The sequence below is a fragment of the Ascaphus truei genome, chromosome 1 (genome assembly GCF_040206685.1).
Source record: "Ascaphus truei isolate aAscTru1 chromosome 1, aAscTru1.hap1, whole genome shotgun sequence".
In the NCBI taxonomy this organism is placed as follows: Eukaryota; Metazoa; Chordata; class Amphibia; order Anura; family Ascaphidae; genus Ascaphus; species Ascaphus truei.
The window spans coordinates 165052322-165077504 of record NC_134483.1 but is presented as its reverse complement, the minus strand read 5'-3'; the positions used below and the strand labels follow the sequence as shown (position 1 = coordinate 165077504).

The 25183-nt window shown below is 40.8% G+C and overlaps 1 protein-coding gene across 1 annotated transcript; it reads left to right on the top strand.

Moving 5' to 3' along the window:
• On the top strand, positions 1-25183 carry LOC142493440 (cytochrome P450 2J5-like). The gene is made up of 9 exons (XM_075597503.1): positions 1-369; positions 3389-3551; positions 5065-5214; positions 8658-8818; positions 9446-9622; positions 12382-12523; positions 12715-12902; positions 23741-23882; positions 24840-25183. Exons 1-9 carry the CDS (start codon positions 199-201, stop codon positions 25016-25018), a joined length of 1473 nt encoding a protein of 490 aa, XP_075453618.1. The 5' UTR covers positions 1-198; the 3' UTR covers positions 25019-25183.

Genomic DNA, 25183 nt, shown 5'->3' with positions numbered 1-25183 from the left:
ATTTAACTTTGCTGGAGGTATTTAAAGACAGAAGAGGAGAGAGAATTAAGCAGAGAGGCGGATAGGTGACAAAGGTAGAGAATACTACACAGGGCTCCGAGAGAGCAGAGGGAAAGAAGCCACAAAGAGTTCCAAGTTCTGTGTGTGAGTGAATCCCAGCTCTGTCTGTGCCCCACACAGCCCTTCTCCTGCAGGGACATGTGGAGTCTCCTCGAGCTGCTACTGACCCTACTGGGCAGTCTCTTCATCATCAAGTATCTAAAAATAAAGTGGGCAGCAAGAAGCCTCCCACCTGGACCGACTCCACTCCCTGTCATTGGGAACCTGTGGACCCTGAGCTTCGTACTGCATCCAGAAACCCTGAGACAGGTATTTTCTGTGTGTTCAGTTATCTTTACTTCAATTACAGGCATACCCCGCATTAACGTACGCAATGGGTCCAGAGCATGTATGTAAAGCGAGAATGTACTTAAAGTGAAGCACTACCTTTTCCCCACTTATCGATGCATGTACTGTACTGCAATCATCATATACGTGCATAACTGATGTAAATACCGCATTTGTAACAGGCTCTATAGTCTCCCCGCTTGCGCACAGGTAGGGAGCCGGTATTGCTGTTCAGGACGTGCTGACAGGCGCATGCGCTAGCTGGCGTTTGCCTATTGGGCGATATGCCCTTACTTGCGAGTGTACTTAAAGTGAGTGTCCTTAAACCGGGGTATGCCTGTAGTGTGTGTTCATTGTAGTGTCACTTCTTTAATGTAACAGTAACTGCTGCCAACACAAGCACCAAGCAAACTGATTGTTGCCCACTTGGATACACTTCATTTTATGAATTTTTTTTGTTCCTATGGTAAAAGTTACATAATCTCCCTGAGCCTCAGGCATCAAAATTAGATGTAAACTTTATGGTGGATGAGCTCATTATGCCTGAGAAAATGTATAGTTACATATATTGGCAGTGCTATAAGAGAAAACAATATTACAATGTTATTAACTTCTCACATCTGGAGCAAAGATATCTTAAAGTAAGTATTTGACTTTTAATCGCCCTTTCTAATGAAAGTTGGTTCAGCATTTAAAAAAAAAAAAAAGGTTTTTGATTGACTTTTTGAAAAATTATTTGTAACATTCGTATAGACACTCTGATAAAGCGCTCAGCACGAAACATGTCGGTGGAATTGCTTTACCTCTGTTTTTAGCATGATTCAATAAATTGGAATTTTTTCATGTAAGTCACCCTCTCTCTTTTCGTTACGCCTGGTGGTGTGTCGCAGCATCTTTTTGTTTTCTCCCATTGCAACATTTTCAAATGTTGTCAGAGAGAGAAACAAAAAAACAATAATAATAAGATACGATTGAGCATAAAACAGTGCCATGTACATTATTCGTACCTCGAAAGTTAGAGGATTACATAAGATAATACAAAAATGTATAAAGACTTTGAAATTATAGTGAGTTACTCACCGTTTTACAGAAAAAAACATACACTGTAAAGATAACAGTTTCAAAAAGTGGCTCTGAGTGATCCCTTTGTGTATATTTAATAAAGATTTCCCACATTTTTAAATAGTTCCATGGTTGCTCTTTAAAGTCAAGTTTCTCCATAGTCACAATTTGCCATACTCTATTGTACCATGCAATAATTGGTGGCGTTACATTTCTAGTAATGGGAAAGATTCCGTTTAGCTGCATATACTGAGTAACAAGGGTTTTTGTTTTTTTGACCAGTTCTCTGGTAAACCATATAAGAGGATAATTTTAGGTTCCAGAGGAATTAATCCCCCCGTAATATTTTGTAGTGAGTCTCTGATTTCAATACAGTATTACTGATGGTAATATAATACCATCTAAGGAACACTTTATAATGAACCTCTCTGATAGTAACAGATCTGGAAGATGTAGCCGCATGGTTTCAAATTGTGATCCAAGTTCCCTCTTCAATTTCAGAATTAATGTCTTGCTCCCAAGAAATTCGTGTTAGCCGGATTAACAATTAATTATAGATCCATAATATGACACCAATTATCACAGTTTGTTTTAGATGAGAAGGTTTCAAATGGATTGAGATGCCTGGAAAGAGATTTCCTGACTGAAGCTGAGGGAATCCAATGTTTAATTTGTAAATACGGGAACACATTATGAGGTGATAAAGAATACCTCTGGTTCAGTATCTGAAATTAGTATAAATCACCATTTGGATGGTTTGACACTTTTCTTTCACACACATTTTATTGATGTTTTAGTACATACACATCGGAGGAAAGGTACAGAAGAGAAAAGAAAGGGGAGGGAAAGAAGGGGAGGGAGAGAGGAGGGGAAATGGAGGGATTTAGCAACATTACATCAAAACATCAATACAATGGTTACAGTATTTGGCAAAAGCAAGATCACAGTACAAGTGTAGGATACAAGGGCCCCCACGGAAAGCTAACCTGAGAACTCTCATCTAGGACCAGTCGAGGGCGACCGACCACAATCCAGAACCATCAGAACCCTATTGACCTTATAGGACCAAGGGAGATCAAGGGTCCCGTTAAGTCAATATGGCAGTACTGGTTAAGAATGGGACTGGTGTGCCGTATGGTGTTATAAATTAACCAGGGTTGTCAGATTCTTTGGAATTTGGAACAAGAGTTTCTGAGAGTACGGATTAATTTCTTCATTTGTAGGTTAAACTAGATCTTATTTCTTATTCTTGAAAGTGTGGGACGTTAATGTTTCATCCTGTATGAAGCTATAGCCATCCTAGAAGCAGTGATTATGTTCTGGATTAGTTTATTAGATTGCTTGTTCAAATCTTGAGAGGGTTTGTTTAGTATGCAGGACAAAGGGTCAATCTTCCAAGAGATCTCATGACATTCTGTATCAGTCTCTGTACCTTGGCCCATATCACCGATACCCCTGGGCAGTTCACCACATGTGGGAGGAACTCTGCTCTCTTTCCATATCCCTTTGGGCACATGGGAGAAGAACCTGGGTACATCCTTGAAAGACACACCTTAGTTAAATGCCACCTGTACAGAAGCTTATATGGGTTTTCTTTAGTGATTTTACGTTAGATGTTATGGAGGTGGTTTTGAATATGTCCTCCCAGTCCTCCGGATCAAGGTCTGTCTCCCACTTAGTGATAAACCCTCTAACCTCCTGCGGGGGAGCCAAAATCAATGAGCAGTAAAACTACATGGTTGAACTTTTAATGTTGAGCAGTGAAAAAAATCTGCAGATTATATAACAGGTTATGTTTTACAGTTCATTGTAAATCATTCAGTTCATGATATGCCTTAATATTATTGTATTGTTAGTCCAGTTGCAATGTTCTACACCAATCCAATAAATCCACCTGGACCCTTTGTTAAATTGGAAATCCTCCCATTTATTATTTCAGCTGGCAAAATCTTATGGGAACATTTACACTGTGTGGCTGGGGCAGACTCCCCTTGTGGTGCTGAACGGATGCAGAACTGTGAGAGATGCTCTTGTCTCTCACTCGGAGGAGCTGTCTGGACGTCCTGTGGCCAGCTTCATGCAGGACATCTCAGGGGGAAGAGGTACCAGTTAAGATTTAACAGGCTCCGGGAAATTAGAAAATAAATATACGAATATTTTTATTACTTCTTATTGCTTAGTGACTACAGTACAAGGAATGCAAAACACAAGTGCATTTCGGCACACAGGCCCAGATTCCCAAAAGGGTGCAAAGCCGTAACACACCTTTACTACTATTAATATGAATGGGAGCTGAGGAGGGCTAAAGCTTAGCATCCTTTTCTGGATCTGGGCCTTGGATTGTAAAATTTACGGGGCAGGGATCTCCTTTTCTTTTATCTGATTTTGTTGTTGCACCTACAGTATTGTATTATAATTCCTTGTATTGTCTGTTTTGCAAAAGCGCTGAGTAGAGATTTTGATGGATTTGGATCCACAGTGGATCGTCCGGTTCCTTTTATCTATGGATTTCAGCGGATCATTGTCAAAAAGGGGACTCGCGTTTTGCAGATTTTCTTTTATTATTACCTATACACTCCGTGGCTTCCACAACCCGTGGATGGATTTGTAGAATCCAATCGGTGGATTCAGCAGTTCATTGGTGGATTCTTAAGAATCTGACAACGGATTGCTGAATCCGCAGGTTCGATCCTACAAATTCGTCAATGGATTATATCGAGTGGTGCTTTTTTATTCATCTGCGTGGATTGAAATTGCCCAAATCCGTTTGCGTATTTTACACCGTGAAATGGATTTTGGGGGTAACATCAGCAAAAAATTTGGGGAAACGGATTTGAGCGGATTCGCCCATCTCTAGTGTTGAGTACACTGTGGGCGCTAAACAATAGATATACACAGTATATAAAATAAGAGCACAAGATATACAACCACATTGAGGGTTATTAAGTAAAGTGTGATAGAAACTCCCATTGAAGTCACTATAATACTACCACACGTAAATTAATAAACTCCATCAAGGGCAATTGAAAAGGTTAGTCCATCCTAGTACCAGTGTACTAATGACACTGATGTCTAGGTATTATAGTATATTATGTGTCATGGTAGGGAGATGGCTCTCAGCGGTGCAGAGCCATTGTTCTCCTGAGACAAGAAGGCGCCAGCCCCGCAGAGGGTATAGGGCTGGCAAGGGGAGTGATGCCAGGTCTCAGCTCCGTAGGCATGATTCCCATTGGCCAGTTCGATTATCCCACTCGCCAGCGGGTTCCTCCCCGAGGAGGTTAACAAACACTCCCCCAATTCATAGATCCCATAGAAATGCAAAATAGAATGTCACATTTTCACTTTTAGCATGGTTACATTAATTTAGGAAAGCCAATTAGATAGTTTACAAAAGGTTATTTTTTGGCCAGCTGTGTTGCATTACACGTTTAATTATCCATTGTTCTTAATTGCAACTGCAGTTATTTAACATGCACTAAAGGGAATATAAATGTGTCTGCACTATTGACTGACTCGCAACTTGTCCCAAAATATATCTACTCCACGCAAAAAATACAGAACGTGGTACCGAAATGTTAATCTCCCTCTGTAATGGTAATCTCCCTCTGTAACCAGGAATTGGGGTGGCCAATGGACACACCTGGAAACAGCAGAGACGCTTCGGGTTGATGACCTTAAGGAACCTGGGGCTCGGAAAACTTGGGCTGGAGTCACGGATATGGGAGGAGGCTCAGAGTCTGGTGGAGTCATTTGCTGCTGAGAATGGTTAGTCATATAGAGACAAATTGTTAGATTCATGGGAAGAAGAAATGGAAAGTGTAATATACAATATAATGTCGATACAACAACATATAGTTTCCTAAGAAGCCCTTTCTGTTTACTTTAAGTTTTGTGAAACACCACAAAAGGCAAGAGAGATATTTGGGGGATCCGTGTTTAGTTGAAAATCAGTGTCAGTGCATGTCAAAATAGGTTTTCTATGTATTGATATTATATTTGATCATAATTTAAAAGGAGAGTATATTTTTCAAGCTAGGATAAGGTCTCAGTTACAGATGCAGCGGCCATTATTTTAAGATATCACGGCGCAGTTTTTGTGTGCGCTGCTGTACTCCACGCGGCATTAACGCCGCCAATCGCCCCAGTCACATGTGTTTATCGCGGTTGCTTTGCTTTTAAAAGCCACAACACTAAAATGCCATTTTCTGCACTCGTCTGCACTTGCGTCTTAAGGCGGTACGGTTGGACGCAATGCCGCGCCATGACATGGGTATTCCGAGGTATACAACGCGTGATTTGTTAAAATAATGGCCGCTGCATCTGTACATTATGGTAGCTTATACTGTACTCTGAGGTCCTCCCTGAATGAGATATCAAAGATATCAAAGTAGGATGTTAACAACAGGTACAATGTAGGTTGACACTTTCTATTGAGCCAACGTGAGTTATACATATCTTGTTTGTCCATGAGCTGTGAAACAAAAAAAAGGACGCCAAAAAAGGCAGAGAAAAAAACAAAAAATTAAATATCATACAATGATTTTTATGTACTGTATATTAGAAACAATAATACATTACAATAAAAACTTTACAATAAAAGAAAGGATCATAAAGATCCAAACATCATCTCATCTACATCACATTAACCCCAGAAAAACGTGTCTCAAAATAAGTTAAAGGGCTACTCAGTACCCCCCAATGGCTCACAATCCAAGATGAAAAAGGAGTAAGTGAGATAAAAGGACTGAGTCCCTAGATGTTAAGGGAGAGCAACTTAGGCTGCATCCAGGGTGGCGCTGAGCTGGCGTGGGTGCTCAAAATTTCAAAAATGTGTGTGGCCTGCGTAAGCGTCGCCCCTGCACGTGCCCGTGAGCTGTCCTCTGCGCTCAGATTCACAAAGGGGGAGAGGAGGGAAGGGGGGGAGAGGAAGGAAGGGGGGAGAGGAAGGAAGGGGGGAGAGAGAGGGGAGGGTGGGAGAGAGAGAGGGGGAGGTGAGGGAGAGAGAGGGGAGAGGGTGGGGGAGAGAGTGGGGTAGAGAGAGGGTAAAGGCTTGGGGAGAGAGAGCGCAGGAGGGGGGGCAGGAGAGCAGGGGAGAGAGAGCAATATGGGGGAGAGAGAGATGGGGGGGAGAGCGGGGTGGGAGAGAGAGAGGGAGGGGGGAGAGGGAGGGGGGAGAGGGAGGGGGGAGAGTGAGTGATAGGGTGGGAGGAGGGAGAGAGAGGGGGGCAGAGAGAAAGCAAGGGGGAGAGAAGGAGGGGGAGAGAGAGCAGGGGGAGAGAAAGAGAGGGGGGAAAGGGGAGGGAAGGGGTGGAGAGGGGAGGGAAGGGAGGGGGAAAGAAAGAGGGGGGGGGGATGGAAGGGAGCGAGGGGCTATTATCTATATATATATATATATATATATATAGACATATGGAGACCAGGGGATCCTGATAGCCAAAAAGAGACAGGAGGAAGGTCCCGTTGGGAGGACCGAAACGTTGGCGGCCTTGTGTTACTGAATACACTTTTTTGATACCATACCTGCAGTGTGCTGTCTCTTTTTGGCTATCAGGATCCCCTGGTCTCCATATGTCTACATACTCTCTATGGGACAAGCATCTGCCTCCTGCAACAAAACCGTGAGTGCTAATCTCCATACCTGACTATATATATATATAGATATAGATATAGATATATACATAGATATATATATAGATATATATGTTACTGCAATAGATGCCCCCCCGTACCACTGAAACACCCCCCATCCCACTGACATGCCCCCGTCCCCCGCCCTCGCAAATTTCTTCTAGCAGGACACGATTGGTCTCCTGCTTACATGCGTGTGACGTCACTGCGCATGAGCGCCAGCTCGCCGCTCCGCTCTTCCCTTCACCCGTGACGTAGCCTAAGCTTATAGGTATAGCGTCCTCGTAGGGATGAGATGATCGCAGCTTCTGGGTATCGTCATCATGATGACACATCGCTGTGTGATGACCTTACCGCAATTCATTTCGCGCCTAAGTAACGCTTCATCAGGGGGTGGCCTAAAATTTCCTGTGGCAGGTTAAATAGCAAAATAGCAATATTCAACCACCAATCAGGGACGCACCACTAATTTTTAATGAGACATCTAATCAGTGCAGATCAATGTTAGTGTATTAGAAAAGCACATAATGCACACTAACAGAAATCAAAACAGTAAACACATAAACAATGTAAAAGTAACCATAAAATGTAAAGACAGGCAAAAATGCACAAATAACTAACTAAACACATAAAAAAAACAAAGTGAAGAAAATATATTAACGTAACATACTGTATACATAACAGAACAACCAACATAACATATAATAATCTAATAAAATAATATACTCTTTCTCCCAAACACAATATATAAATGTGTACACCCAGATATTAAATATATCAATGTATATGACAAATATAAACCATTTGTCAAAGCCTCTAAATAAAATGCAATTAAGGTTATGAATTTAAATAAAAATTCTATATGTATATAAATATATATATATATATATATATCAAAAAACAAAATCACAACAATAATCCATGATCAATTTAACACCTTAAGACACAACTTAACTTAATCACCTTAAGACACATCTGCTTAAAGAAGCATATGAGTAGCACTGGATAATCATGGACACATGACACAAAGCTTGGCCCCCTGCAGACGCACTTACTAGTATTCCCTCCTACTGTCTCTGTACGTTCTCCCTACCTACCAATTTGATTGTAAGCTCCTCGGAGCAGGGACTCCTCTTCCTTAATATTACTTTTACAGTATGTCTGAAGCACTTATTCCCATGATCTGTTATTTATATTTGTTATTTATATGACATGTATTACTACTGTGAAGCGCTATGTACATTTTTCTACTTGTCCATGAGCTGCTAAGACCTCACAATGATTTTATCCAGATATACTATAACTTACGCTTGTACAGATACTGGTACACAAGTAATTGATTGAAGTACATTTGATAAATACTCCATCCCAAGAAGTGGTTTTGTGTAATAATCTTACACTTCTACAGCACCGAAATGGCAGCAAGACCTTTACGAGTCATTATTATTTGACATGGTAACTCTTGCACCATATATTTTTTTGCCAAAGGGTTGTAGGAGTGATATTGCTATTTGGTTACAATATGCAAAGCACAACCTTCTTGCTGTGTCCCAGTGATGAACTGTGTTTAATACCTATAGGGAAACCAATGGACCCCTCATATCTCATTATCCACGCTGTTGCAAATGTAATTTCTGCTGTGGTATTTGGGCATCGTTTCTCTATTGATGACTTGACCTTCCAGAAGTTGGTTGCATGCAACAATACATTACTTGAAAGCATGGGCTCCAAGTGGGGGAGGGTAAGTGATCAACACAATTGTCAGAGACTTCCTAGACATCCTGCGCCCAGTCACAGTTCCTTTCTCTGTCACCGGGTGTGCTGCTGTTTTCGGTCTGCTCTGGGTTTCCTCTGTCTATCTATCTCCATGTTGCTCCTGTCCTCTGTCCTTATAGTTTCCTGTTCCTCCCTTGCCTTTGTTTTGTATCCAGACTCCCTCTGCCCTGATCTGTTTATGTTCCTGTTTTGAGTCCCATTCATATTAAAGGCTCTTGCTATTGAACTAGATTGTCCCAATCTGTTTCCTGCTAGCAAGTCCCAGTTCTGTTCCTGCTCCCTAGTCTAAGTCCCTACTCCATAGTATCATTTCCTGCTCCCCTACCCTGCCTTCCTGTTGCCAACCCTGCCTGTGACCACGATGATCCTGCGTGCTGCCTGCCACCGAACCCTGCTTGTGACCACTATGATCCTGCTTGCTGCCTGCCACCGAACCCTGCTTGTGACCCCAACAATCCTTGCCTGCTCCCCGCTTTTCCGGCCAACGAGGTCCTACCCACTCCAGGAGTCTCCCCTTGACAATTATATTTATTTTTTGTTTTTGTCTGTTGCAAACTATTTAATAGTAACTCCCATATTTTATATCCACTAGATGTATGATGCTTTCCCTTGGCTGATGCGACATATACCAGGTCCCCATCAAAAGGTCTTTGTAAAGAAGGAATATTTAAATACATTTATAAGAAAGGAGATCCAAATCCATCAGGAGAACAGGTCACCGGAAGAGCCTCAAGATGTAATTGATCACTATCTGGCCCAGATAATAAAAGTAAATACCTTGTTTATTACTAACTAAACACACAACTGAATATATTAATAAGATACAAGGGGGTCACTCAGCATGTTGCTCTGTACTGTCGGCTTTTCAGGTCTTTGGGGTCTTTATAATGTTGTCTACAGTGCATTTTAATTGTGTTTTTAATACAACAAATACAAACCAAATACATGCACATACATTTCTCTTGCAAATTAATTGTAATCACCTAGCTTGCAGTATGGATATTACCATAGATAATGTGCAATACGTTTTAGATTATTGTATTTTACCATTAAATAATATGGCTGCATCAACTAGCTGCAAAGGTAAACAAGATTTTGTCTTGCATTAAATGGAGAATGGATGGAAGGGAAGTAAACATAATTATGCCCATCTGTGACAGGGAGAATACACGTCACCAGCCCTATGCCGGGCAGACCTATGTTTAGGTCTGCAGTGCAGCAGTGAGAGGGTTAACATTCAGCTGGGAGGTCTTGTTAATCAGTCTGATCCCAGCTGCTTCATCAAGGAGCTTTAAAAACCCCAGGCTGCACAAACATGCAGCCTGTCTGAACCAGTGAGAGTACTGAAATGCTGAAGGAGTGTTACTGCAATAAGGTCTGTCTTCAATATACATTTTTGATGAACTGTTTGCTGTACTGTTATGCTGGAATCTAAACAGCCCTTGTTGGGAAAGGGCAAGCTCTGCTGAGGACTTAATTTCTGTTTTGTATGCTGAAAAGAAGCTGTTTTGTTTTTTTGTGCCATATTTTTAAGGCTCAATAAATAAGCCTTTGCAAGAAACCCTGCAACACCATATATAAACCATTAATAAGACAACAGCTTGACAATGGACTACAGTTTTGGGCACCACTCCATAGAAAATACATTGTGGTACTAGAAAAAGTGCAGAGAAGAGCCACCAGATTAATAAAGGGAATGGAAATCTGATTTATAAGGAGAGACTAGCTAAATTAGATTTGTTTACATTAGAAAAGAGGTATCTAAGAGGGTGTGATGGTAGGGCGTAGCCGGCCTTCATTAATAAAGGTGGAGCCCGGCTGGCTGCCCCTGATACCGTATGGCAAGGGCTGAGAGTGTCAGTTCTTGGGTCTAATATTGTACCTTACTGTATTGCCCTGTAATTCTGTTCCCCTTATACTGTCCCCATTAGGGTTATAAGATAGTAACTGTGTGTGTGGGATTAACTATGTAAGCCTGGTGGGCTAGTTTATGCATTCTATGTGTATTCCCTTTGACTCATGGTCCTGTGCAAACTTATAAGTGGGTTGCCTTGTATGGGGGGCCTCTTATGAGAAATAGCTGCAGGGCAGAGACTTCTGGAACATGATGGAAAAGGGGGATATTTTAACCTGTATTGCCTGCCAGCAAGGTATTAGAGCTGGTGTCTTAGAGCAGGTTTAAGAGCCCTGTGCACAGACCCCATGTTTTAGGTCCAAATGGTAGAGTGCAAGCTCTAGGTACCAAATCTTAGTTTTTCTGTGTTTTAAAACTACAATGCATTTTGTGTTTGTGCTGTGAGCGGGACTGCATACAGGACAAAAGGCAGCTAGGTGTGAATTAGCATTTCAATGCCACCAGCTCAGGTATAGGAATTCCCTGTGTTAATTGCACATGCAGGTTTTGGTACAGGGAGAGGGGGGAGAACCATTTGGTGAGCAGGATATCTAGATTAGAAAGTCTTTGTTTCACGTAGACACAGCGGAGCCAGGGAAAAGAGTTGTTGGAGTTCAAATTCATAAACACAATTTTCATTGGCAAGTGTTGAATCTTGCCCTCCTATGAGTGAATGCACAATCACAATCCATGCTATAATTGGCTGCCAGCCCCCTCATCGTGCCCTATATAAGGAAGAGCGGTGAAGCAGCTCTCTCTCTTTTTCTATTGGAGATTGGAGACAATCAGCTGCTGGCGGGCCTCTCAAAGGTGCTTCTGTGAAAGAGCTATTAACACAGGGAAGCATGGAGAGGCCTATCCAGTAGGTTGGATTTTGGTGCAGGATGTCCAGAACCAGGGTCCTATCAAGGTAAGCCTTTGCTGAAGTAGGCGCCTTGCAACTAGGAAAGGGCTAGATCTCATTCCCCAGACCCCAGTAAGTGTATATTCTCTGTATCTGGTATTTCTGTGTGTTTCCGAGGTCTTATCCGAATAAACCGCAATTTATTTTACTGTCTGTTTTGCCCTGTGACTGATCCTTTAAATATAAAGGTGTATTTGGCCTGGTGTCCCGTGACAGAGGGAATATGATAACTATATACAAATATATTCAGGGACAATACAAGGAGCTTTCAAAAGAACTATTCATCATTAGGGCCGTACAAAGGACTCTGGGTCATCCGTTAAGGTTGGAGGAAAGGAGATTTTACCAACAGCAAAGGAAAGGGTTCTTTACAGTAAGGGCAGTTAAAATGTGGAATTCATTACCCATGAAGACTGTGATGGCAGATACAATAGATATGTTAAAAAAAAGGTTAGGCATCTTTTTAGAAAGGAAAGGTATTCAGGGATATACCAAATAAGTAAACATGGATAGAATGTTGATCCAGGGAGTAATTTTCCTCTTATGAGATATCATTAGATTACATTTCACTGTAGTTTTTTGTTTGCCTTCCTCTGGATCAATATACTGTAAGTACAAATATAGGATAAGTATCTATCGTCTACATTTAGCATAGGTTGAATTTGATGGATGCATGTCTTTTTGCAACATCATCTACTATGTAACTGAAAAACCTTTTTCTCATCTAAAGACAAAGAATGAACCTGGCTCCACATTTGATGAGGCCAATATGATTCAACTGGGGATTGATTTATTTTTAGCTGGGACGGAAACTACAGCCACCACCCTCCAGTGGGCTCTTCTCTACATGGTGGCTTATCCTGATATACAAGGTGAGTGGCTGAGACACTGGAAGGAATTAATATCAACAGACATTTGTACAAAAATACTTTATTTAGCTTCTGAGCATCAGCAATGGTTAAGAATGATAAAGTGGAGTGTTTTATTGTCGGTCTAATGTCTGTTCATATGTGGAAAAATGTCTTGCAAAAGTTTGAACCAAGCTCATTGTCATCCTTTACAGAGAAGGTACAAAAGGAACTGGATTCTGTTCTTGAAGGTTCTCAATTGGTCTATTATGAAGACAGGAAGAGGCTTCCTTACACCAACGCAGTAATTCATGAGATTCAGCGCTGTGGGAATATTGCAGCTGTGGGAATGCTAAGATGCAGTACAAAGAATGTTACTCTTAATGGATTTTCTTTGAAAAAGGTAGGTAGAGTTTGTAGCATGAAGTAATATAGGATACGTATATGTCATCTAAATTTGGCATAGGATGAACTTGATGAACATATGTCATTTTTGAGCCTCATCTACTATGTAAGTATGTAACAGTGTAATACAATAGGCACAGATCCTATAATATCCAACAGGTGTCTTTTGCATTGAAGGTGTTTGTTTGCATATTAATTTATCCAAAAACCTTGTTGTGATTCCATATCTATTGTCCAAGAGCTGCTAGAAATTCATATTATAAATGTATTAATAGGGTCAGGAACATACAGTATAAACTTTTTTCATGTTGTCCTACATTATGGATTTTATGTTGGATTTGGAATAAATAACCAATATTTAATTTTAAAAAAATCTTTTTATTTATTTGCAGTTTTCAAATGGGGTACATAAAATCAGAAATGGGTACTTTAGGGGAACACAGTGCAAAAAACAGCATCACACATGCATTCTGGAACTAACATTGCGCTTATTTTACGAACTGTGATCATCTGATAAATCATAATTCAGATATTGACAATACACTTAAATAATAATAAACAGAAGAAGTAAATAAGCAACATCGGGGAAAGGAGAGAGGGAGTGATGGGTTCACCTTCGTTAATTCAACTTTTTTCATCATTTATTTATGTATTCCTTTGTCTTTTAAAATATACCATTACTTTAACTCTTTTGCACCCAGGGCTCACCAGATCATTTGACAAGGGCCAGCCTTGCTTAACCATGAGTAAAGCTATTTCCCTGTTACCTCCTTATCCTCCTTCCCGTGCAAACCAGGGATCCCAGGTCTGGGAGTTTTTGTGGCATTTCTCTCTCAGGAAGGCTGTGAGTTTTTCAATTACAAAGATGTGCTATATTCTGCGATTTACCATAGCTAGAGTAGGAGCGACCTGCTTTTTCCAAGACGCCACAATGCAGCATCTTGCAGCTGACATAATATGAGTAATTAGCTTGGCAGGGGCTCATGGGATGTCATGGACTGGTTTGCCCAGAAGGGCCAGCCAGAGATCGGGTCTCAGATTAATATTTAGTGGCCCATTTATAAATTGGAAATCTGTCTCCAGAGAGGGGGCTATTTTGGGCCATCCCCACCAAATATGTGACATTGAGCCATTTTGGCCACAACCTCTGAAACAAGTTGGTGAATGGGAGTTATTTATGGCATGGAGCCTGACTGGAGTCATATACCAGTGGAATAGTAATTTATAAGAGTTCTCCTTAATGACAGTACGAATCGAGCTCTGCGGCGCGGCCTCCCATATATTTGCCCAGTCTTTGTCCTCCAGTACCTCACCTAGCTCTACCTAGGTAACAGAAAATTTCTGAGGGAGGTAGGTTTCTCTTTTCTTGTAATTCTAGGAATTGTATTATTCCAGTACCTGAAAACAGGTCTCCCACTCTGGTGATACTGGCAGCCTATGAGAGGACAGAACAAGAATCCCTATTGATGCACTCACTATATGTCAAGATCCAAAATAATAACATTTTATTGATAATTAGAAAACACAAACAAATTAAAAGCTAATCGTAGTGCATGTCAAAGACAGCTAATCCAAGGTGTACTGAAAGAAAATGCCTCTAATGTTACCATATATGGGACAATGAATGCAATTTGTTCTCTCCTGAGTTCCACCAGGTGTATGCCTGAAGTGTCAGTTGTTGACCTAAATAGTTGTCCGAAGTAACACTAGACAATCAGGTAATCTAGGTTGGCTAAATTGAACAGTCTAGTGTTCACAGTTTGTTCCTGTCTGCTAAAGTGCATATGTCCGGATGGTACATAAATATACAGTATATGGGAGGCTGTAGTGCACCAATCTGATATACAGAAGGTGCTCTGTTATGTCATGCAGAATGTACCACTGTTGGCTGTATTTAATTGCAAAAATGCTGCTTATTCATTTGTATGTCCCCTATTTGGGGAAGCATTAAGTATGCACAATATAGACAAACAATCACTGTAGCTTATATCGTGCCACTTCACTTCATGAATGTTACACACAACCCAAATTGATATGGCTCTTCGTGGTTGGGGTTAACAGAGATAATACTGTGTACACATACCAGAAATGTTGTCTCAAAGTACCGCACTGAGGGGCCTATGCAGAGAGCAGCGAATTTGAAAAATGGCGAATTTATTAAAAAGTAGCTTTTTTGGAGAGTTTTATTCTCCATATGCAGAAAAGTGCGAATTCTGCTATGTTTAACATGGATGCGTGTGGCGAGTTTAAATTGGCGAGATGCGCGCTTCAGAAACTTGTAAAAACAAATGCGCGCCTTTTTTTTCCCTTTGCAATGGCCGCGAGCGGCCGCTTCTTGCCAATTTTTTCTGGCGAGGGAAAAAGGAGACAATAGCGCCATTTTATTGGCGCGAACAGCCGCTAGATGCCGTTCGCGGCTCTCTGCATTAGGATATTTGTAAAACTGGCGAGATTGAGGTTTTCGCCAGCCGCGAGGCGAGTTTTACAAATAGAAAATAAAAATTGGCGCGTTTTTCGGAAATCTCCATTTTCTGCTGTTTTCTGCGCGATTATCTCCAAAAAATGGCGAATTTCGAAAATTCGCTGCTCTCTGCATAGGCCCCTGAGTAACAATGCTTTAAGTGACTTCAGCAGGTCTCCCTATTAGGGGAAACACCGAGTGCTGGGCGTGTAAGGAAGCTGGCTAATAATCTCTGCAGAACAAATGACACTGCCACGGAGCCCTTGTTCTAGCTAGTGGGATCCACGCATGGCCCACATCATTGTTAACTAGCAACTAATTAACACACAAACCCAGCAAGCTCAAATGCCCACACCCACTTAATCTTGACTATATGTAATGCCACATAGAGTGCCACTGGGCTGTGGCACATGAATAGAAAACGACAGGGGGTGCCCAGTGCTACATCCAAATGACAAAACATACATGGTAATAATTGCAAGAAATAATGCTTCAGTACTAATAATAATGCCAATACTAATAATAATAAAATACGTTTTTTTAGTTAGATATTTTGGCCAAAACATCATAAGCCTGCACACCAAATCGTCAAGGTAAACCATAATAAGTGCAAGTCCTACACTACACTGCATTTGTTCCCTATACCTCTGTATGAGGGGGAGAACCAAAATAGATTCCTTACCTGCAGCAATATGAGATCCGCCATTAAAAAGGGGGGGGGGTGACGTGAGCTCTGGGGGAGGTGCCACAACCTCCATACAACTGATTCCAGTCAGAAATTAATTAGCACACACAAACCCAGCAAGCTCAAACGCCCACTCCCACCTAATCTTGACTATATGTAATGCCACATAGAGTGCCACTGGGCTGTGGCAAATGAATATAGCAAACGACAGGGGGTGCCCAGTGCTACATCCAAATGACAAAACATACATGGTAATAATTGCAAGAAATAATGCTTCAGTACTAATAATAATGCCAATATTAATAATAATAAAATATGTTTTTTTAGTTAGATATTTTGGCCAAAACATCATAAGCCTGCACACCAAATCGTCAAGGTAAATCATAATAAGTGCAAGTCCTACACTACACTGCATTTGTTCCCTATACTTCTGTATGAGGGGGAAGAACCATAATAGATTCCTTACCTGCAGCAATATGAGATCCACCATTAAAAAGGGGGAGGTGACGTGAGCTCTGGGGGAGGTGCCACAACCTCCATACAACTGATTCCATTCAGAAATTAATTAACACACATAAGCCGACACACCAAATCGTCAAGGTAAACCATAATAAGTGCAAGTCCTACACTACACTGCATTTGTTCCCTATACAAGGATCAGAGTTGGGAAGGAGTTACCACACTCTGATTGGCTACCGTACCATGTGTTGCCGGCCATCTTTGTTTTGATGACATCATCTTAAAGGCAATTCTGATTGGCTGGCGTCATTGCCTTTAAATTACGTCATCAATTTTATTTTTTCTCGGCCAAAGCACATGGTTTTCACGGCCCAATCAGGACCATGAGAACCATATGACGAAAATGTGATGTCATAGGCCTATAAAAGCCTATGTCGTCTCATTTTGAAGCTAGACGGCGAGGAGGAAAGACCTCCTCTGGAAGAAAGAAGACCAGGGCGTGGCGGATGAAGATAAGAAGACCCAGAAGAAGACAGAAGAAGACAGAAAAAGACGGTGAAGACCCCCACTATGGATTACAATAGAAAAAGAAGATACAGACACTTGTGGATTGTAAGGGTTTATTTTTTTATGGTTACCTGGTTCCTGTTGTTGGATTACCTGTTCGAGAGCTTCCGGTTGCCCTTGATTTCGGTGAGTGGTTCATCTAATGGTAAGTAATGGTAAGTAAACAAAATAAATGTATTTTATTTTTATTTTACAGGTTTTTTGGAATTTTTTTCATGACGTCCAGTTTTTTTTTTATGTCCATTTATTTGCCCTGAATTTATGTATGTCACATTGGGTATACATACGTACAGGACAAATCAGTGGTTGTATTGTATGTTGATTTTTAATGTGATTCAATTGTTTTTGATGCTCTTTTATTGCACCTGTATTTATATCTGTAAACTATAGATGGACATACATACAGGTATAATAAAAACTTGTTGACTTGCCTTGTTTGGATGTTTTTTGGAATTGCAATTTGCTGCTTTGTGTAAAAATGTGTTTCTAATGTACATTTCATTTTTTTAAATGTTTATTTAAAGGCTGTTTGCTATAGATTATTTCATTGGCTTATTTTTGGAAGATAGATTTAGTGTGATGGTTACTTTGACATAAATTATTTTTCACAATGGTTTGTTTGTAGGATTTGAAGTGTGTAATTGATTTGGATTGTAATTGTTTGGTGATTGTATTAATTGATGGTAATTTAATTGTGTTGAGATGCTTTGTTTTTCTTTAATGATTTGTATTTGTATCTTGTTTGGAATAGTGTATTTGATTTGGAGCATTGGTTGGCATAGTATACATGATGCACAGATTAATTGTATCATGTACAAATTGTCAAATTGAGTGTTTTGTATTTGGATTTCTTAGATATTGATTTTGCTTGTTGCTGTTTGATATTGGGAGATATTTGTATTTGGCCATGTACAGTATTTATTTGTATATTGGTTAATCATGCATATACAGGCATAATAGCATGTTTATTGGGGACAATTGCTCCCAATAAACATTGCTATATACAACACACATCCCCGCCACCCCCTAACACATGATATACATGATGAAGCCACTGTACAAATAAATGGGTGAAGGGTGAGTATCGGGTCAGGGTGGCTTAACCCCTTAATCACTTTAGCGGTTAATAACTGCTAAGGTCATTAAGGGATTAGGGGACATTAGTTTGGCACTTTTTCTTATTGTGCATATTTTTCAGCACCCCAGTGTATGGACGGTGAGGAAGATGAGGGTGGCCTTCATCGTGGGTGCCGGACAAGGATGAGTACAAAATGTATTTATTGTATTTATTGTGATTAATGTATATTTCATGGGCAAATGCATTATTATCCATATGTGATAATAGTAATTTTGCCCATTACTGTAGTGTGTATGTGTTAGGGGGTGGCGGGGATGTGTGTTGTATATAGCAATGTTTATTGGGAGCAATTGTCCCCAATAAACATGCTATTATGCCTTAACCCCCTTCATTGCCTTAGCGGATTGCCGCTAAGGTAATGAAGCTGCTTTAATGTATTTTTATTAATAGTGTGCGGGAGCAGGGGGTCCCCTGAGCTGAACCGCATTGATTTGTGGCTCAGGGACCCCTGCTTCCCGAGTTACAGGCCCCGGTAAGGGGCATCGGATGCCAGTGTGGACGCCATCTTTATAGAGCCCACGTCACACCAAACATACATCATTTAGAAATAAATCCATATTTTGTCCAACTTTCTCTAAAGGTCCACACTTAGAGACTTATGAGAGATTAGTGGAAAGAGATCTGCAACTGTTGGCCAGGGGATATAATTTCTCAACCTCTGAATACAATAATCTGTTTAAGGAGGAATGTCAGCATTTGGCTACCCTCAAGAAAAGAAGTGACATAGTGATTAAAAATGCAGATAAAGGTGGAGCCGTAGTAGTGTTGAATTCTGAGATGTATTACTCTGAGGCGCTCAGATAACTCAGTAATAATGATGCATACTGCAAACTCACTACTGATCTTACACAAATTTATTTAAAAGAGATTGGGAAACTTATAGATCTCGGCAGGGAGTTGCATGTTTTGTCCAAACAAGAATCAGATTCCCACTATGCCTATTTTTCACCATCTCCCAAAGATCCACAAGTCGCTTGTCTGCTCTCCAGGTAGACCTATTATATCTAGCATTGGATCTTTGGGGGATGGTGTATCTAGGTATGTGGATTGGGACACTTGTAGATTGTAAGGGTTTATTTTTTTATGGTTACCTGGTTCCTGTTGTTGGATTACCTGTTCGAGAGCTTCCGGTTGCCCTTGATTTCGGTGAGTGGTTCATCTAATGGTAAGTAAACAAAATAAATGTATTTTATTTTTATTTTACAGATTTTACAGCCGTTGGTTCAAGAACTGCCCTAATTTCTGAGAGACTCATTTGATTTACTCTCGGACATCAGGGAAATCACATGGCGTCATACTTACACGTGGGTCACATTAGATGTGACCTCACTTTACACGATTATTGACCACACTATGGGAATTAAAGCAGTCACTCACTTTCTGAATAATTCTAATCTTCACTTGGCACAAATCACGTTTATTTTGGATTGCGTGATGTTTCTACTACAACACAATTATTTCACATTTAATAACCAATATTATTTACAGACACAGGGCACCGCTATGGGCACTTCTTTTGCACCCTCATACGCAAATTTATTTATGGGTTTTTGGGAGACTTACCACATTTTCGGTGACACTAATCCATATAGACAGTATATTAAATTCTATCGTCGCTTCATTGACGACTTACTATTAATTTGGTGTGGGGACTCACAGACACTTTTATCATTTTTTTAATATCTTAATTCCAACGACTGTAACCTCAAATTCACTTATACAGTTCATGACCATCATATTGATTTTTTGGACTTACATTTATATGTGGATACTAATTTTCAAATACAAACTGACATTTACAGAAAGGAAAATTCCCTCAACTCCCTGCTTAGAGCGAATAGTGCACACCCAAGACCACTATTAAACAGTATCCCTAAAAGTCAGTTTTTACGACTAAGAAGGATATGCTCGACAGAGGAACTGTTTAATACTCAAGCAGAACAACTCAAACGAGATTTAAAGCTTGTGGATACTCTGATGGCGTTCTTGAGAGTGCACTTCACAATGTTAAACAGATTAAAAGGGCAGATCTCTTATATAGACATAAAACTAAAAAATTGCAGGAGATCAATAGTGGGAGCCAGGATGGAGAGTTACCTCTCTTTATTACGACTTATTCAAAACAAGCAGGAATGATAAGATCTATCCTGAATAAGCACTGGGAGGTACTTCGACTAGATAGAGACTTAGATGCATATACCAAATCAAATCCCAAAATAGTCTATAGAAAAGCTAAAACATTGGGGGGTCATCTATCGCCGAGTATGTACAGAGTGAAAGATACTCCAAAGAGGATTATTCCGAATGGCTTCTACAAATGTGGGTCCTGCAATTTTTGTAAATATGCTTTTCCCATTAAATCAATGAAAAGCATATATACCGGTCAGAGATATAGGATTAATTCTTTTCTGACTTGCAATTCAAAGTATGTTGTTTATGTTCTGAAATGTGCATGTGGTTGCAGCTATATTGGAAGAACTATAAGACACTTGAAAATAAGAATCAGTGAGCATATTAGAACCATAAAGAATAAGTACGATAAATTCCCAGTAGCCGAATTTACTTTCAATTAAGGGAGAATTTACTAAAGTTCTTAAGATAGTGTGTTTCACTTGACAGACACACAAAGACACACACACACTCACACAACCACAAATACAAACACACACACACATACACACACACAATCACACACACAAATATCACACACACACACACATCCCCCTCTCCCTACACTCACACACACACATCCCCCCTCTCCCTGCATCAGAAGCTATCTGATTGGTTTATAGCTTGTCACATGGTGAGACCGTCGCTGTAAAAATCAAACTATACTGACTACAGAGATTTTGGTCGCTCCGTCGCGCCTACTATAAGCGCTTGCGACGGATTCAATGCATTTTGTTTTGATGCAATGTCGCGTCACGGTAGCCGGCACTATAAGTGCAGCCTTAGAGAGACTCATTTAGCCTCCACTGGCCAACCATCCTGGGAGCAGCTAAGTTTAGTAATGTGATGTTTATTAACGCGTGGTCTGGCCATGGGGATTTTTTTCACCAATCGAGCATCAGTCAGAATCATATCAATCCTTGAATATGATTTCTGGGGGGCTGAATAAAATGTGCAGTCCCTTTCGCTTGGGTGCAAAGACTTCCAAATATCTACAACTTGAGTTTCTTTTCGTAAATAAGCCACAACTCTCACTTCCCTCATATTGGACCGGAGTGTTCCCACATCAGGAGATCTTTTCTAAATTTTTGGATTAGATCTAGAGCCTTCTCAAAATAGAGGACCTTTGCTGAGTTTGGGGCATTAATGTTTACCAATGTGACATGTGTCCCACCAATCCAGCCAACCAGGAGAATGAATCGCCCCTCTTTATCAGTTTTAGTATATTCTAGCTGAAAGGGAGTGATTTATTGAAGACTATGGCCACTCCTCTCTTTTTGACTGTTGCAGATGAATAGAATTCCTGGGGAAATTGTTTGTGTAGAAAGGTGGGTTGGTGGCATTTAGAGAAATTAGTCTCTTGTAAAAGATGATATCTGTAAACTCTCTCTTATAATTAGAGAATGCCATCAGGCATTTAGCTTGGCTATTAAGCCTTTTAACATTATGAGATAGAATTTTTAGGGCTCCCATTGTATTGGTAGGTAAGAGCTACAGACATATTCCTTTTTGTCTCAAAATTGCATACCGATTGTGAGTGTGGAATATAGATTTTCTTGGGTAAGCTACGAGAAAGTCATAGATCCTTATTACCGAAGGTGGGGGAAAAAAACACAGGAAGAGGAAAAACAACAATAACAGTACAGAAATAACACATTCAAAAGAAAATAGTTTGGGCCAACTAGGTGGTCCAAAGGGATAGGACCCATGCCTAACCAACCTTTTGGCATGAGTCAAACAATTACCTGGCCCAATACCCGTGATGCTAAACCTGTGACCGCCGAGCAGCGGCCCCAATGACCTACATCTTGAACATTTGGTAACATTTATAATAAAACCTTTATTTTGATAGCATTGATGCTGAGCCTTGTTCACTCCTACATTATTACTGCTGCGGCACAGTTTATTCGAGCATTTGCCCGTTCTGTGCCGCAGCAGTAGCCTGGCGCGCGCCCGAGAGTGACGGGCGCGCGCCGAAGCAGCGGAAGAGCGCCCTCCGATCGGGGCGCTCTCCCTACCGCTGCCGGGTCCGCCGGGTCCCCCGGAACCCCCTGCCGCTGTCCCGCGATCGCGGGACACCAGGGCTCCCTCGGGGAGCCCCTGGACGCGCGTGCAGGGGGCGCACGCTCCCGAAGACGCGTGACCGCGCGTCTATGACGCGCGGCACGCCGAGGGGCGGCCACTAGCAAGCCGGGAAATCTCCCGGCTTGCGGATCTGGCCGCAGTGTAATAAACTGTGTCGCCAGTGTATTTATGCATGAGAACATTTGAAATGTACCAACGGTGGCATTAGCTTATTACAATACTATACTATAACCAAACTCTTGGCTCCTAGGAGCCCAGGATACCAATATTTAATTTTAAGGAGTAAACTACAGACGAAGCAACGAGTATTATAAAGTTTTCCGGAAATTGCCCGGTTACATGCTGGGTACATACTGGGTGTAACCTGGCTAGTTTAAGGCAAGTTTAAGGCATTTCTGCATTGACTAATGACCCATCGGATTAACACAGCAGGGGTCCCTGGCAGTCCCATTCAGTTTGAATGGGACTGTCAGGGACCCCCGCTGTTAATCTTATGGGCCATTTGTCACTGCAGAAATGCCTTAAACTTGCCTAAAACTAGACCCAGCATGTACCAGCATGTACCTGGGTCTTTTTGGCGATTGCCACTGGTTTGTGTTAGAATAACCGTCGGCACTCCAGTATGTGCATGAATGTGTGTTCTCTAAATCATTGGTAATTAATGATTTTGAAACTGTCTGGAACTCCATGAGGTGAAGCCTAGGACCAATTTATTTTATTTGTTCTCAATGCAGACATACATGTAGATAATTGCAAGGAATAACACACTTCAAAACAAACTGCCCATTAATATGGAGTCCAACTAAAGTCCAAGTCATATAGACTCAGCAAAGGCTGAACCCCAGGCAAAATGTATACAAGACCGTCTATGCAGATGATTTCCAAATATATTGCAAAATGTCGATCCTTTATTCTAATAGAAGTTGCCATTATTCCATAGTGATGCAACCATGATTAGATTGGTTATATACAATGGAATTGGTGTATGATTTATAGCTCTGTACCCTGAATACACAGGTTGGTCATTAAAATTGATGTGACTCCCACCCACCTGCCCCCCCTACCCCCCCCACTGTTACAACCATGCCAGGCAACATATCAGTATAAATGAGTTATGTTTTGTTCACCCATCAGCGAGGCTTCCCCCAAATCTCTGATACAATACAGTATGGGTAGTACTTTGCAGAGTGTGCACGCACTATGCAAGAGAGGGGAATATACCAAACAATGAACCATCTCTACCACAAAAAGTCACTTTCCTTTCATCCCCAGGATACAATGATTCTGCCCAATCTGGATTCTGTGCTGCATGATCCACAGCACTGGGAGACTCCTAATCAGTTCAACCCCAACCACTTCTTGGACAAAGAGGGGAACTTTTTGATGAACGAGGCCTTTTTACCGTTCTCTGCAGGTGAGTGTCTGATATTTCCCAGAGATTATACAGATACGTAATAAACATGGTGACTGGTCGGCTGAATGTGTGAATGAGATGTCTCAAGAAGCATTTGTGGTTCTTCTGATACTCAGGCAGAATTCACTGTCTTTTAGGGGTAGAGTCAGTAAGGTCCATTAAATCAGTGAAAATAAAAGTGGAATGGCCATTATGTATTCCACTATTTTTCACCCAAAAAAGTTGGTAACATTCGCTAGTAATTGGCAATATTCTCCAACTTAATTTTTTGCTAAATTTTCACTAAACTTACGTTGGAAGTCACTAAGCATCAATGTGGGATATCATTTCCTGGTCAGGCATTAACTGCCATTGACTTCAATGGCTGTTAACACCTGATTTAAGTCTGATACCCTGAGTTGGTGCATAATTAAGTTTCCTTATATTTCTAAGTGGTGTGTATGTGCATTTGTGTGCGTGTGTAAGCAGCATGGCATGTTTTAGGGAATCAAACCCCATCTTGTAATGGACAAACAGCGTTATCTATTGAAACTTCTTGTTAACAAGAATAGAAATGTACTAATTTACCCTCAACACATAGACCCTTTAGTGGTTCAATGCCATTATATTATAATATCCAAATAAGAGCCTTTTTTCACTGTAGTGGTTTCTCAGTTTATGTTTTTATGTGCTAGATTTCTTTAGCTGGAAACCTTTAGTGGTTTAGGCATATAGGTCCTGGAAATTCAAGACATATAATATGGTAATGTGCTATATGGATACGTATAGGGGTATTTTAATTTTCATGGGGAAAGGTTAAGTCAGAAGACCCACAATTTCAGACTCTTTTGTGCATTAATGAAATCCATAATCTCTTCTGTGTTCAAATGAAATTTAGAAGGGAATAAGGCACCTGTTTAAATGTTGTTACCCCCATTTATTCCATTTTTAATGCGTGTCTGTTACTTCTTGCCACAGGACACAGAGTTTGTTTGGGGGAACAATTGGCCAGGATTGAGCTTCTGCTTTTCTTCACCAGTCTCCTGCGAGCGTTCAGCTTCCAGCTGCCACAAGGAGTGACAGAGGTCAACCTGAAATATGTGTTAAAAATGACTCTGGCGCCAAATCCATACAAAATCTGTGCTATCCGTCGTTAGTCTGCTCCCCACAATCTACTTCTGATGTCAGCAATACATAGTTGTACTGTTCCTGCATTTTGCCACATACAAATACCTTTAGTTTTTATTTTATATAATAAAAGTCTTCTATGCAAAAAAGTTGGGATAATAAATACTGCATTTTTTGTGAGAAAATCTACTCTT